The sequence below is a fragment of the Labrus bergylta genome, chromosome 8 (assembly GCF_963930695.1).
Source record: "Labrus bergylta chromosome 8, fLabBer1.1, whole genome shotgun sequence".
NCBI classification, from domain to species: domain Eukaryota; kingdom Metazoa; phylum Chordata; class Actinopteri; order Labriformes; family Labridae; genus Labrus; species Labrus bergylta.
Genome location: NC_089202.1, coordinates 13161420 through 13176562, shown reverse-complemented (window position 1 = coordinate 13176562; position 15143 = coordinate 13161420). Strand labels below are relative to the sequence as shown.

The window sequence follows — 15143 nt, the reverse complement described above, 5'->3', positions numbered from 1 at the left end:
TGTGTTTATGATACATTGCTTTAGACAATAAAGCAACACATGAATGCAATATCAATGTCAATCATTAAAGTTAAGAATGGAAGCAAAACACTGAAAGGAGTCATTTTGTCAAAAACTTGAACTTTAAGTTTCATCACAAGAAAATCGTTCCAACAATACTTACATACTTCAGTTTTCATTGAAGGACTTTTATTAAGTCTCAATGTGCTTGTTATGAGTAGTCGTTACAGTTTGTAAGAGAAACTGTTACTAACACTTAACCCACATACTCAATACGCTCTTTTTTACTGGATGTGAATTTGGATGGTACAGACATAAATAGACTTGAGAACCCAAGGGTAAAATATTTAAGGAGCATCTGAGAAAAGGAGGAAGAGTAAACAAAAAACTCAAGTCCATAACATTAAAGATTACCAAGAAGGAGATAGCCCAATACAAAGCAGATATAATTAGTTTATGAGAGAAAAGTAGTCAGATGTTGGTATCTGGATCATCTCTGTGGATGGGTGTAGTTCATTACCCACCATCATCTCAGCATCTACTGGCAAAGCTTCTACAGTAATGGTCAATTGAATCAAAGCCTGACAGATAAGCTTAGGACAGGACAGAAAGCCATATCCTAAGACTTCCAATAATGTTATTTTTTAACAGTGGCATGCAACGAGGCAGTTATAATATCACTACAGAAAAAATATAAAAGATGAAAATAAGAGGATTAATGGTTCCATTAATGAAGCTTAAAGTTAATAGTTCAAGTTTTATTTCTAGGGAGTCATTACTTTAAAGACACGTTAATCACAAATTCAATATTTATGATACCAGTTCTTGTGGAATGAGTTTCCTCACCATACCTTGAATTTCAATAACATGTGTAATGCTACCAAAATTATTCTGTTAAAATATTTGACAGTAGTAAATATTTTATATATGCAGACGCCTCAGGTTTTGTGTCCAATTTATAAGAATATGCATTGAAAAGAGGCTTTAAAACTGGTCAACATATCAGTCAGATTTAAAGTCAAGGTTTCTATGGGACATTGACAGCTCTCATTATGTTAGTGTGACCAGACCCTGGAATCCAGCCTGTCACCACAATCACCATGTCGCCTGACTTGAAGAATCCTCTTGCTTTTCCTGATGAGGAGGAGGAAGAATAAAAGGAGAGGTGACAGTTTGAGTAGGATACTTTATAGCTTACAAATGAGCAGCATAATGGAGGCATACAAACAGACAAACAGCTGACACACACACTGACCTATGTCCATGCCAAAGTTGACCCTGTTGTCTACATCATCGGCCCAGACTGGAGCAGGCAGGGGGTGGAAGAGGACAGGGAACACTCCTCTCAACAGTTGAGACTGACGAGCCACCTGGTGAAAACAACAAAGACTGTTAAGGCTGAGAAATGATCTAATTTGTGTTGTAACATAACATTAGCCTGCCATTTCTGGACAAATACACAAATGAGCTTGAGTCTGGTTCCATGGCGAACTTTGTTTACTCATGACAGCAAGAACTACTGCAGTGGTTCCCAACCATTTCAGCTTGCAAGGTAAGTTAATTTAAATAGCACATTCAGTAACAAGGCAATTCAAAGTGATTTACACAAGACATCAAAAGAATCAAGAAAAAAAGAGACATTAGACCTAAGCACAGCTTCTGACACTATGTTGACAACTTACTTCATCCTCTTGCTTTAGCAATGAAGTACTTTTTTGTAGTCATTGACCATTATGTTTCCTCGTTTCGTCATCTTCGCTGACTTGTGGCATACCACAGGGTTCAATCCTTAGGCCTTTGATTTTCTATATGAAAACACTTCCTCTCGGTTCCTTAAATAATTGATTGAAGAGAATGTGAATTGTGTAAAATTGCGAATTTTTTTAAACAGTAAATTAGTGTAACTTTGGCCTGGGTCACAGTATAAAGCCCAGATGCAAGCAGCCATTAACTGTGCTGAAAGTGTCCACAAGGTCCAGATGCGCTGCTCTAAAACTGACCCTGACGTCTTCATGTCCATATGGACCATAAAGCATGTGGATGTCGATCTTAACTCCACATTACAAAAATAAAATATTACACATAAATTAATTCAGTCAGAGAGACCAATTTTGTGTTATTTCTCAAAAAGTGTGAGTCATAGACAATCTTTCTGTTTGAAGTAAGACAAACTGCACTGATGCTGTTTCCCCAGAAGCTGACTGTACCTGAGGGCTTCTGGTGATAGCAACGATGGGACAGCGTGGGCGGTACCTGGACAAGAGGTGTGCCGACCTGGAGAGAGGGGAGGACAGATGGATGGAAAATATATTATCAGTGTTGGCACATAAAATCACTAATTCCTTATACATCAAGATATAGGAAATAAATCCTTACGGAAACACATCCCCTTGTATCTTGTTTAAAGGTGTTTGAGTTAAAAAGTACATTTATAACTGATGTCTTTCCTAAAAATCTAAATGCAGAGGTAACATTAGTATTTTATCCTAATAACAAACTTCCTTTGATAGATTGTTGTTAGATTTGGATTGAGGTGTTCAGGCTAAACTGTACTTTTTAAGCTGGTTAGCAAATGTAAGCTTCCCACACAGATAGCTCATATGTTCAACAATGTAAACATTAAACATTGCATTAGAAAGCTATCATTGTAACTGGCTGCAAGCATGGTTGTAGACTGTCTTGTTTTCTTGCAAAAATAAAGCTCAACTGGATTTGCATGTGTTTCAATGCATGCACAAAGTAGCATGGAAGAATTAGTTGTTGTTATGTTTTGCTTCTGAAATATTCAGCATATGTCTTTAATTTTGTAGTCCCTTTGAGTGTTACCTGTGTTTGCACAAATGTTGGTGTATGTGTTTAGCACTGTAGGGGACTTAGTTAAAACAGCAGGCTATCAGAATCCACATAAATACACAAAAAAACATGAGGTGAACACAATAAACACTGCAGTCAATATAAACCTGTGACCTGAGGATTCTAAGGCAGGAAAAAGTACCACCATATTCAATCTGTAGCAACGCTTTGGGATATAAAAGATAACAGATGTAACTCCATCCTTTAAAAAGCTAGTACACGGGGAAGAAGAGAAACTCACAGGGATACGTTTACAAAGGTCCATCTATTCCAAGAACAAGTCTTGGTATTGTAGAAATTACATTTATATTGGATGACTTAATTTCTTTGTCTCTTATTGTTAAGCAAAAATGTGTTTCTTTGCAGATAAAGGTAAGGACTCTCATTATGCTAGACTATGTTAGACCACTAGGAGACTCAAGTGGTAGATTTGCATAAAAAGCAATTCACTTTAATGCAGGAGGTGTGAGTCTACATACTGTTTCAGACCCCAAATTTATGATAGCTCCAGTTAGCATCATGTTAGCTAGTTTTGCACTCAGACTTAAAATAGCTGTAAAATTATCTGTCTCTTTTTGAATTCATCATGAGATTAAGATAAAATGACTTTGTGACTTTTAGACAGACTTTTAGACAGAGCCTTTTCCAGACTTTGTGCCAAGCTAAGCTTACTGCTGCTGGCTATAGTTTTGTCATTTTATTTTGTTTTATCAAAACAATAGATGAGAAAGAAAATGACAAAATTACCCAAAATCTAAGAAAACTGTTTCTGTCTGTAGATTAATATTTAATTAACTATTTAAAATAGAGGTATCCATCTCATTGTCAAAACTCCCAGCAGGATCGCAGACAAGCCTATTTCCCAACATTTCAACTATTGCTTTGGTAACTATACCCATGTTTGCTTGTGTTTGGTTTGGTATACCCACTTGCCCTTGGTGGTGAGGACTATGATGGCCCCAGCGTAGCATTTGAAGGAGGACTCCACAGCTCCGATGGCTGTGACCTCCGTTGGGTCAAAGGAGAGAGGAGTGAGGCGACGCAGCTCCTCAAACAGCTGCTGGTGGAAAATGGCTGCTTCTGCCTCCCTGCAAATCTGACATACACAGAGAGGGGAATTATCATAGGGCACTAAGTCAGATGTAACAGAGTGGACATAATGCACACGCAGAAACACACACCGAGTGCATCATTGCGACTGCCTTGACTGGAAACAGTCCCTTGGCGGTCTCCCCAGATAACATTACACAGTCGGCTCCATCCAGCACAGCGTTGGCGACGTCACTGCTCTCAGCTCTGGTTGGCCGTGGGTGGGCTACCATGCTCTCCAGCATCTACACAACACACACAATACATTAGCTTCACAATTAACCCCAATCAACATCTCTCTATAAGGCACTGTCAGGAGGTTTTATTATAAAAGTATGCATTTTTGTATGTCAATCTTAAATATAACAGGTCTAGGGGGAGAATAACAAGAGGAAGGATGGTTCTTATGGATGGTTAGACAGTAGTGGAGGAGAGATGAGAGATCATTTAGACTGAGGCAGGCGATGCCTGTGTGTGATTTCTATTGGCATGCCAGAGACCCAGTGTTATGAGTCAATAAGCTCGGCAGACAGTTGGAAAATGGGATAGCTGGCAGCATTGCCAGAGAGACTGAATCTTTGTAGTAGTTAAGAAGCTGTTGCTAATGCTGATTAGCATATGTGTGTGTGTTTGGGTGTGTTTGGGTGTGTGTGTGTGTGTGTGTGTGTGTGTGTGTGTGTGTGTGTGTGTGTGTGTGTGTGTGTGTGTGTGTGTGTGTGTTTTGTTGGCTCAGGTCTGGAGAAGCAAACCTGTTGTAACACTGTCACTCTGAGTCAGGAGGATGTAGCATAAACACGATATAGCACAGTGACTCAACATGGCTGCAGGAGTGTGTGTGCTATGTGGTGAGTGTATGTGTGTGTGTGCATATGTGGCGTGTGTGTTCAACTGAGGAGCAGTGTAAAAGAGAGGAAATGTTTGTGTCTTTGATCATGAGTTTATTGGACAAGTGAGTGTGTGTTTGTGTGGGTACATTATGTGGGAGTACGAGGTTAATGTGTGCTTGTAAGGTTTTTAATATTTCTTGGACTCGTTTGACATTCGCATAAATTAAACTGTTGCTTGAGTCTTAATTTGCATATGTTATCATATCTGCATCTTTTTCTGTGTGTAGCTGTGTGTGAATGCCTGTGTATTTGTGCGTCCCTGACCTGTGTTGCACAGATGACGGGCTTGCCAGAGGAGTTGCAGCGACCAATCATCATCTTCTGGGCAATGAAAACTTTCTCTGCTGGGATCTCAATCCCCAGGTCACCCCTGGCAACCATCACGCCGTCACTCTCTGCCAGGATCTCCTCAAAACTGAGGGAGGGATTAGGGAGAGGGGATATAAGGAGGCGAAGGATGGAGAGTTTGGTGATGGAAAATAGAAGGGAGTTGGAGTAGAAAATGAGGAAGCAGAACCAGGAAGGACAAAACCAATGATAGTGCTGTTTTGTGTGTGTGTGTGTGTGTGTGTGTGTGTGTTTGTGTGTGTGTGTGTGTGTGTGTGTGAGTGTGAGTGCGTGCGTGTTTGTGTCATTATCCTGGAAACATTCAAATGCAGCTTTGATCTGCCGAAATAGAATTTAGTCACTGCTTAGTCACTGGATGAAAACATATTGAGGATAAGAACAAAAATCCAAATGTGAGAAATGTAACAAGGATTTGAAGGATGCATATTTAAGAAGAACAGAGCAGCAGTGGATGTAAAACAAAACGTTTGATCGATTAAATTGATACACAGCGTCATAATTTCATACATCTAATCTAATATGATCCAATGCACAAATATTCATTTAAACCAGATGCATAGTTCAACACTCATTAGTCAGCAAGCAGCAGGAGAAAGTGAGAGGTATAATGAGGATGACAGAGCTGAAACATTAATTGTGTCAGATATATTAGGTGGCAGCTCTTACTCACACATTCAGCTGCACACTGCTTATCATAGATATGTAACATCTAGAGCTGACATATGTGCATCCGTCACTGGCAGCAGGCTCTCCACAGGGGGGGGGGGGGGGGGGGGACAACGGCCATCAGCACTAGATTTATAAGTCCTGTCACAGCCTCATTATGAAACTGTCACTGCCTCCAGCTATAAAACATTATGCTTTAATGGTCTTGATTTAAAATTATTTTCCTGGACTCACTTAAGAACCCCCTGCCGGCTCTCCACCTTGCTGATCACTTTGATATCTCGCCCATGTGCCCCCAGAACCCGCCGCACATCCTTGACATCCTCAGCAGAGCGAATGAAGCTGGCAAACACGATGTCCACCCCTTGAGCGACCCCAAACCTCAGGTCGGCCTCGTCTCGCTCACTGACCGCCTGCAGGTTGATCAGGTCACAGCCGGGGAGGTTAACTCCTTTACGACTACACAGCAACCCGGCGGCTTCCACCTCCGTATCCACCCAGTCAGAGCCTGCCGGGAAGGGGGAAATTAACATGTCAATTCAATTATCTCCAGAGACTTAAAAAACCCTGAATGGAGGATAAACAAAACAACATTTAGTTCTAATCTAAACCTTTCTGGTGAGTCTCTCCTTTTACAGGCATGGAATGAAAAATAATAATAATTTGAAGAAACATTTTCATTAAGTTCACAGTTTGGATTTTACCTAGCCTACATAATATCAAAGATCTGTAGGAAATGAATGCATACGCTTCATTTAATTCTTATATGCGGAAGGTCCTTAGAGGGATTTTATTTCAGTCCTGGACTATCAATATGGTGACCCGCTAATTATAGCAGTCTGGGAGCCTCAGATATGATCCAGACTGCATTATTACTTTAATGGAGGGTAGCATATTTTGTTCAACTGAAAGGCGCCAAGGAAACCATCTTTTATGAAAAGGGTGTTTGAGCTAATCAAGGTTATATTGTTTAAAGTCTTTTCAGAATGAAAGACAGGATCGAGCATTATGTCAATGAATAGCATGTTCTTTTGTTCATTTGTTCTATGACATGATTTAATGAGACAATAAATCAAAAGGCTTATAAAATGAGTAGTTTTAAGTAAGTAGGATATAATAATGGAAGAAAGAAATCTGTAGAAATAAGAATTGTCAATATTGTGTGTACAGGTAAGAAGGCATTATGTAGAAGTTTTTAGTTAGTTCATATTGTTATATAACTGTTTAGATATTATGTATTAGGAAATACAATATTTATTCTTTTTGTTTTATGTTGTTGTATAGGATTTTCATGTTAATCTTCACTGCAAAATTAATTGTATGTATATTTATTAAAAACAAGGAAAGTGATGAGTAAAGTTAGAAAGAGCTTTGCAAATGCATTCAATGAAAATGTGCCAGGAATTTGTATATTACCTATTTCTACAACTTTGAGTCCAATGAGGCCATCATCAATGTAGATCGTTCCCCCCTTCTTGACGACTTTGGGCAGACTGGGATAGTCCACCCAGATAACCTTGCCGTCTGTATTGTCTCTGTCACTCTCTGCTGTCACCACACGGACACGGCTGCCCTTTTCAAGCTCCACCTCCTCCTCTACTTTCTACACGACACAGTGGAGAGAAAAGAACACTGTTATCACCATCATTACCTTTTATTTACACATTTGTCAAGCTTGGTGGATGTGAAGGAATGACTAAGGAGTTATTGAGCTCATACCTTAAGTCAAATAGCATTTTAGGTCAACACATAGGTTTTTACAAAGTCCTTGAATGTGTAATCACTGGTTGTTACATAGACAATGGATCTGTTGGTGAATGTTGTGGTGTAAGGGAGGCATTTCTCTTCAGAATTATTTCTACTATTCTTAAAATAATATTTCTACATACAGAAATTAACATACCGTCAAACATCTTATTATATAAACTGAGCATTAGAAACATTAGGATGAAAAAAGATCATGCCATTATTCTAAATAAACATATTTTTAACGGTCATGTTTAAGTTAAAACTCCTTATCCTCGTATTGTCATTCATAGTGCACTGAAATACCTCTATCTGTAAGCATGGGACTTGTGCAAAAAAAAACAAGACACATCAAATATTTGTCTTTCTAGTACAGGGAGAACCTCCCTCCATTTGTTGTATTAAATCAACAACCTGCAGTGGAGCTGGGGAGTTTGATTCACTCCACAGGCTGTCAAGACTAGTGACTGTAACTATGACATAACAATGACAATGATGTTGTGGGGTTATAATCGTTAGACTAAAATGTCAAGTGCGTCCTTACAAAAGTTCATTGTTGATGGTTAACACACTCAAGAAACAAACTTGGTGATCAAAGAAATTAGCATCAACATGTGTGATCGTACACAGATAATATAAAATATCAAAAGGTAATAACTTCACCGTGTCTTTTTTTTCTTTGAGCAGAGCTGCTAAAAGACTTTACAAGAAACAAAACAAGCACGCATCAGCGTTCATCTCACACATCATGCAGAGCATCCTGTAAGCTAATCAAAGCATGAAGAGGTTTCCAACAGCTTGGTGATATTTGTTCAGCTTAACAGCCGGCGTGAATCAGTATTAACACAACAAATATCACAATAAGATGAAGAGGAAGTAAGAGGAGACACACGACCAGATCTTGTAGGTAACAACCTGTACAAAATAATGATGACATCAAGCAATCTGCAGATTTTCAGCCCCTCTTACACCTGAATGAATGTGACTGTTTCATTCGGTTTCCTTTGTCAGACAGATGCAAGATAATTTGTTTACCCCTTTTACTAGTCCAGTGCGGATCTCTGGACCCTTCGTATCCAAGGCGATGGCAACCGGCCGATAATACAAGGGGTCAGAGGTTATGGTCTCCACCGCCTCTCTGATGTTTTTGATGGTTTCCCCGTGATACTGACAGACAAGGGAGGGAGATGGACGGTGAATCAATACTTTACTGATAGACAGAGCAAAAGGAACACAAACTGTTTTGTGAGTACAAAGGAATCTCACGTGCTGTACGTACTTCATGTGAGCCATGAGAGAAATTTAGACGAGCAATATTCATTCCTGCTTTGACCATCTCTTGGAGTTTTGGGACCGATCGGGATGCTGGACCTTAAAGGAACAGATGTGAGAGAAATGATGTTTTAGAACAAAAGTAAACTAAAAGAATGAGGTAATTGACAGAAATGATTGCATTATTTATAGAGATGAATCATACGTTGGTTCTGCAAATATTGCATGTCGAAGACCTTGTTGGCATTGCAACAATATAATGCATTGAATAGATCAATCTGGATCTTCCTCATTGTCGCAACACCCCTTTAAAGTATTCAAGGAAGTATCAGTTTTTCTATTGGATCAATATAAAGGTACCCTGGCAGATATTGGAAAATAAAGTACTGATAAAGGCAAATGTCTGTTTTAATAGATACATATCATCATTGTTGGCCCATCTACCAGCTACCATTTAAAAAAAGTCCTTCAGTTAGCAGGTACAAAAACTGTGTTTGTAAGCAACACAGGCCATATCTGGAGACTCTGAGTATTGGCACAGCTCAAAAAGAATATTGTACATTGTTTGTTCCTCTAATTGTTTTCTATTTCTTTCTGGGCAGAAAAGAGCAAACTGAACTCAAATGTGCCACAGTCAAGAATCAAACCCTGCCAACACATTGGAGGCCACCCAGCACCCAGTCTAATACGCTGCCAGTGATGACTTCCAATACACTGCAGAACACAAACTTGATACTGAGACTCACTGATTGCACCTGCTGCTCACACTCACCTATGGTGCAGATTATGCTGGTGTTCCGCGCTGTGATTGGCTCCTGGTCAATGTCCAGCAGACAGAGATGCTCCAGGAAGGTGTCAGCCATGCTGGCGTCCAGCTGCTGGCGCTGGATGAAAGAGTCTGGCAGTGTCATTGCCTCTGAGTAGCGCCTGATGCGAGCTAGAGCGACAGAGAGATGTTGTCAGCAGGGTTAAAGCCGGTCATGAAAACTGTACTGCAAACTCCACATGTGTAAACAGTTCTAAATAAAACAGAAAATAGTGTGATTTCTGTGTTAATTACCAGGGCAAATACCACAGATTTACACACACATATCAGAGCAGAGATAGGCATAGACTTATGTATAAATGACTTGACAATCTAAGGCATGGAGGACTCATGTAAGACTTAGAGCAGCAATAAGCTGTCACACGAGTTGGCCATTTAAAAAACAAACCACTGCATTATAGGGAATATTTTTTGATAGCAACTAAAAGACATTTCAAAACAGGCAGACTTATATTGAACCATACAGAGGAAATATAAAGTGTCAGGTGGCCTATAGAGACTCAAGGATTGCTCCTTTTGCTCTCCACACGGACTGTTTTCTTGCTGCACACAAACCCCTGTTGAAAGGCTAGTCAATGGGCTACAGAGTCCAAACTGTGACCGACATCAAAAAAAGGTTTGTATTATACCCATGTTTAGGTCACTTCTTCAATATGTGGATTCTTTAAGCTCAACAACCTGTACAGTGGCTTGTTTCTATGGTGGTTTAGCAAACAGGCTTTATCTGCTCTGAGGTTGTCAAAATTAGGTTTGCACATATTAACTAAATTCATGATAAAACCATACCAACTCTGTTGGGATTTTATCAGTGTCAACTATTGAGATTAATGTTCATTTTTGTCAACCATGTATTATTTTTCCCACAATAGAGTCCCAGTGGGTCCCAGCTTTTCTTAGATATAAGTATTGAGGGCTCCAAGGAAAAAAGATTAGGAACCACTGATTTAGACCATTGTTACCTTAAAAAAAATAATCACAGAAACCGTAATGTCCTGTTATCTTATACTTTTTACCTATCAAATTATCCACAATCAATCCAACTAAAATCAAACTCAACAACAACAGAAATTGGGAACAATTTCTTCACAAACATGCACATTTCAACTAACTTCAAAAATCTGTTTAACCTTCCACCTGTTGATTATAAAACTTGAAATTGGGAGGAATAGCAGCATATTGCCTTTACTAACACCTTGATCAAGTTACAACACATGTCACGACTGCCGAATTAAACGTGAGAGTAAAAACCTTGCATACAGTAGAATCATGATTCATGGCTGAGGGCTGAGCCAGGACAATAGAGGATATCACAGTCAATCAAGCCTGCAACTTCTTCCACTACAGGGGAGGAGAGAAGACCGGAGACAAGGAGCAAGAGGGGAGAGGGAAGAAGTGAGGATGGAGGATGGAGGAGGGAGAGAGAAGGGGAGGAAGAATTCAGAAAAGATTCCTAAAGATGGAAAAGATTGTGAATCTATTTCTTTTTTTTTTTTCATTTGTAGGATGATTTGTTAATTTTCACCACCTGTCACACCTTTTCATCATTCAGAAATAGTAAATTTAACAGAGCTTGAAGTCTGCAGGGGAAACTGGTGACAGGATAGTGTCAACATGCACAGCCCCTGTATCCTGTTGATTAGGTAGCTTTCTGTGTTTTCTCTCTTTTTCTCTCTCTCTCTCCACCTCCCTGTGACCTAGTTCTGCCACACTGCTGCACACATCATTATGTGTCCTACTGAGATCCTCTGACACATCTCAAAGGTGTACACATGGAAACACACACACACACACACACACACACACACACACACACACACACACGCACACACACACACACACACACACACACACACACACACACACACACACACACACACACACACACACACACACATACACATACACATGCACACGTATAGGCACATGTGCAGGTACCTGTTACTAGAAGGCTGGCTATAAATAAAGCAGTCAGGTCAAAGGACGTTGCACAATATCAGCGCATGCACACTTTTATTTCTGATAAGAGAGGGGTCCCAGGTCATTAGTGGGACCTGTTTGCAGAGGGTCACATTCCTGCATGAACGTTTGCAGGTCAGTGTGCATGTATGTAATCGATGGGGGAACAGATTTTTGTCCAAATGTGACTTTGCACCAAGTTAAAAGGCAGCAGACAAATGAAACAGTGGTTGATTACCTGACCATTTAGTTAAACGCTGAGATATTGATATTGATGATCATATTATCAGCATTGGACCACTGACATTGGAATTTTTTTATAAGCCACCATAAAAAGATACACACAAAGCTCCTTTGTATCATAGATCAATTTAAAAATCCATTAGGTGGAAATCAATTGCTACAGTCACTTTTGGCATTTGAATCCTGCTTTAGTTTTAATACACAACTTACCAGATTTTAGATTTTTTTCCATTTTCAAAAGATAAAAATCCACAGCTGGGTTCCTCTTCCTCTATTGGCCTTTTAAGAGTATTGTAGACTTAATTCTATAATTTTTAACTGAAAAGCAGGGTTTCCTCCTCTGCTGTTATCCTTGTTCGTGCCCAGGTTGTGCACTTGTCATTCTCTAAGAGTTATGTCACCTGAGAATGCCTGGCTGAGCCTCTTTCTTTCATTTTGACTCTTTGACCCTCTGTTGCCCTCTCAACTCTCAGCTCTCCTCCCACTCGCACTATTTGGAGTGAGGCCACCTTATGCAGCACAAACCTGATTTAAGATTAAATAAAGGTCACTGACGGGACTTAAAAATGTAAAACACTTTGAGTGATGACACTAAAAGTTTTGATGTTATTATTCTATCAAGGCAAACTACAGGACTTTGTGATATATGTCTTTTCTTAATGCATTACTGCACATTATGTCATCCTAACCTGGAGTTTGAAACATTGACCCTGTTAAAAATAGACGTGGAAAATCTTTACTAGACTTTCCACATCATTATAAATTCTGCTAAAACTAGTAGACAATTGGTTACTCATCTTTTGAAGAAAAAAAACTTGTCATCTACAATTTTCTGAAAACACTATGGAGTGTTAGAACTTAGTTATAATGATTTTCTTCTCATAGCAACAAGAAGTAAATCCCCTTTAATTAATAAGCTTAATTAGTTACTATTGCAACGTACTAACAATAATTCAGGTCAGCAGTTAAAGATGTTAATAAATTATTCATAAATGTGTCTTTGTTCAGAAGTCCTGCTGCGCGTTCTGAACATCAGGTCAAACAGTTCATTGAAAGAACTGAACTAAAGAGCTCCAAAGACACCAGCAGCAACCCAAAAAGATATTCATATTTAGTGCTCATAATGGTTCTCATAAAGCAGTTATTAATTATGTATTTACTTTTAATTGTAAGCCATTAGTTACAGCTAGGGATATGGGATATGTTGACAGACAACAGTCCATCAATAAGTAATGTGGTATGCACCGATGTCAGTAGTTTATGTCTATCTGTTGTGTTGCATCAATTTGAGCTGGCGAGCTTGTGTACCTGCCTGCTGATTCAGATTAGTTTTAAGTAGAAATATTATAGTCTCTGGCAATGATCTTCAACATGCAGTTTGTAGGATATATTTCAGTAACAAGAAGTGGGACTTCTAACAACAATTTAAGTACATCCAATCTCATATCTCATTAGAAAAACAAACATGAAGAAACACTACTTACTCAATGAAAAGGTCATTGGTATCTGAAACAAAAATCTGCTGAATTGTTATTTTAGACAGAAGTTTCAGCCCTTATTATCATAACCAGTGCATCTCAATTGCAGCTTAAAATCTAGTTTTAAAAGGGTGACATATTTAGAAAGTGATCCCCTTTTAGGATATGTACTCAAAAAGAACGTTTTGCAGTTTTGAGCCTGAGGTTTTTAATGTATCTGAACCTATGAAAAGTCTGTAATATTTGTAATCAGATGTTTATACATATTTTGATTCATCCACTTTCAGACACATGTGGAGTGCTGATGTGATGTAATTGAAATCTTGACATCTCTTGAGACTTGACAGAGAAGTTCAAACAAAGAAATGATCTGTCTTAAACTCAGTGACACAGTTTATGTGTCTTGTCTGGAAAAGGTGCATGGAGCTGCATTCTGCAGAGTTGTATCTATGCCTTAAACTGTATATCAGTGGTGGGTATGATGTAATTTACTGATTCATTAACTGCCCTCTCAAAGCCTTGGGTTTGGCATTCTTTGCCAACGCTATCTTGAGTTTTCAAGGGGCCCAAAATGCCCATATATGGACAAGTCAAGAGTGTAGGTATGAATGCAACACATCAATCCTTATTGACAGGTTGCAACGTAGCAAACGGTTTATCGTAGTTAACCACACCCGAAAGGCTTTGACTGCTTTATCTCCTATTTGATTCTAAATGGGATGATAATTTAAAAGGTGAATTTCATGCTTTATTGTAGAAAATCAATTTAGGCCATTAGCTCATTAGGAAAATGATTACTGAGGGACTAAATCAAGTACGGTAAAAAGTAGTTTACTGGTAGACTTAAAGAACATTGGACTTCATGCAACCATTGTAGTCACCCCCTGCTGGCCATTAGATATATTGCTGGTATTAAGGGACTTCCTCACTGGCTTTACATTGGGAAGCAAGAATGTCATACATGAACCCGGGGGGGGGGGGGGGGGGGGGTTGACAGAGAGTGTAAATCGTTAGCCGAAGGACAAACAGACCTTTGCTCCTGTGTTGACAAATTATAATCTACCCTGCAGCCCTCTGCTCTGTGTAGCACACACCCGGTATGATATAATAGCGCAGCAATAATTATTATCCTGGAGTAAAGGTCGCTTTTACGTATGAAGACCGGAGTGCAATAATTTATTTGGAAACTTTAATCTGTATCACTTGAAATGAAGCAACAGAAAAGTACACAAGGCAAGTTGCAGCTTTAAAACAAAAACTTTCACCTTCAGTCTTTGTACCTTCAAGCACTTTATTTTAAACACTAAGCCAGTTGCCTATTTCGAGACAAAATGAAGCGTTTTTATGGAGTTTGTTTGCAAACAATTGAAAAAAAAAAGAAACATTTAGATCGATCAATACCTGGAAAGTGAACAAACAGCAGGAAAGATTTCAAAAAAGCTAGAAAATAAACACTTACAAAGAACGTTACAAAAACAGCAGGGAGCACACAGGGTGGTTTAGATTGCTCCTAACACAAAGCACACAGTCAGAGTATGAAATGAGCTGTTTAAAATTAGATCTTAAAAAGTAACTGACAAACCTGTTGGATGCATGAAGCAGACCGAGACTAACAGAGTGGTGGTGGGGAGGGACAAGAGGGACAAGAGTGGCAAATATTGGTGAACTGGTTGTTGTGATATTTAGCACCATCTGGTGGACAGAAGTTTTATTGTTGCTTTTGCAAATTTAGTCACACTGCAGACAACATGAAGAATGAATGCTGCTTTATTAATCAGC

General features: G+C 39.1%; 1 protein-coding gene across 3 annotated transcripts; it reads right to left on the bottom strand.

The window, feature by feature from the left end:
• Window positions 1-100: 100 nt before the first annotated feature.
• pklr (pyruvate kinase L/R) lies at window positions 101-15031 on the bottom strand. 3 transcript variants are annotated; one of them, XM_020637143.3, is made up of 12 exons: window positions 14947-15031; window positions 9634-9798; window positions 8869-8960; window positions 8625-8756; window positions 7260-7446; window positions 6078-6351; window positions 5094-5244; window positions 4035-4187; window positions 3783-3949; window positions 2208-2274; window positions 1256-1370; window positions 101-1134 (listed from the first exon to the last, which is right to left on the bottom strand). In XM_020637143.3, exons 1-12 carry the CDS (start codon window positions 14957-14959, stop codon window positions 1028-1030), a joined length of 1623 nt encoding a protein of 540 aa, XP_020492799.1. In that variant the 5' UTR covers window positions 14960-15031; the 3' UTR covers window positions 101-1027. The 3 variants fall into 3 exon arrangements, with proteins under 3 accessions (XP_020492799.1, XP_020492798.1, XP_029133762.1); XM_020637142.3 differs by lacking the exon at window positions 14947-15031 and adding an exon at window positions 12097-12283; XM_029277929.2 differs by lacking the exon at window positions 14947-15031 and adding an exon at window positions 10945-11007.
• Window positions 15032-15143: the final 112 nt, after the last annotated feature.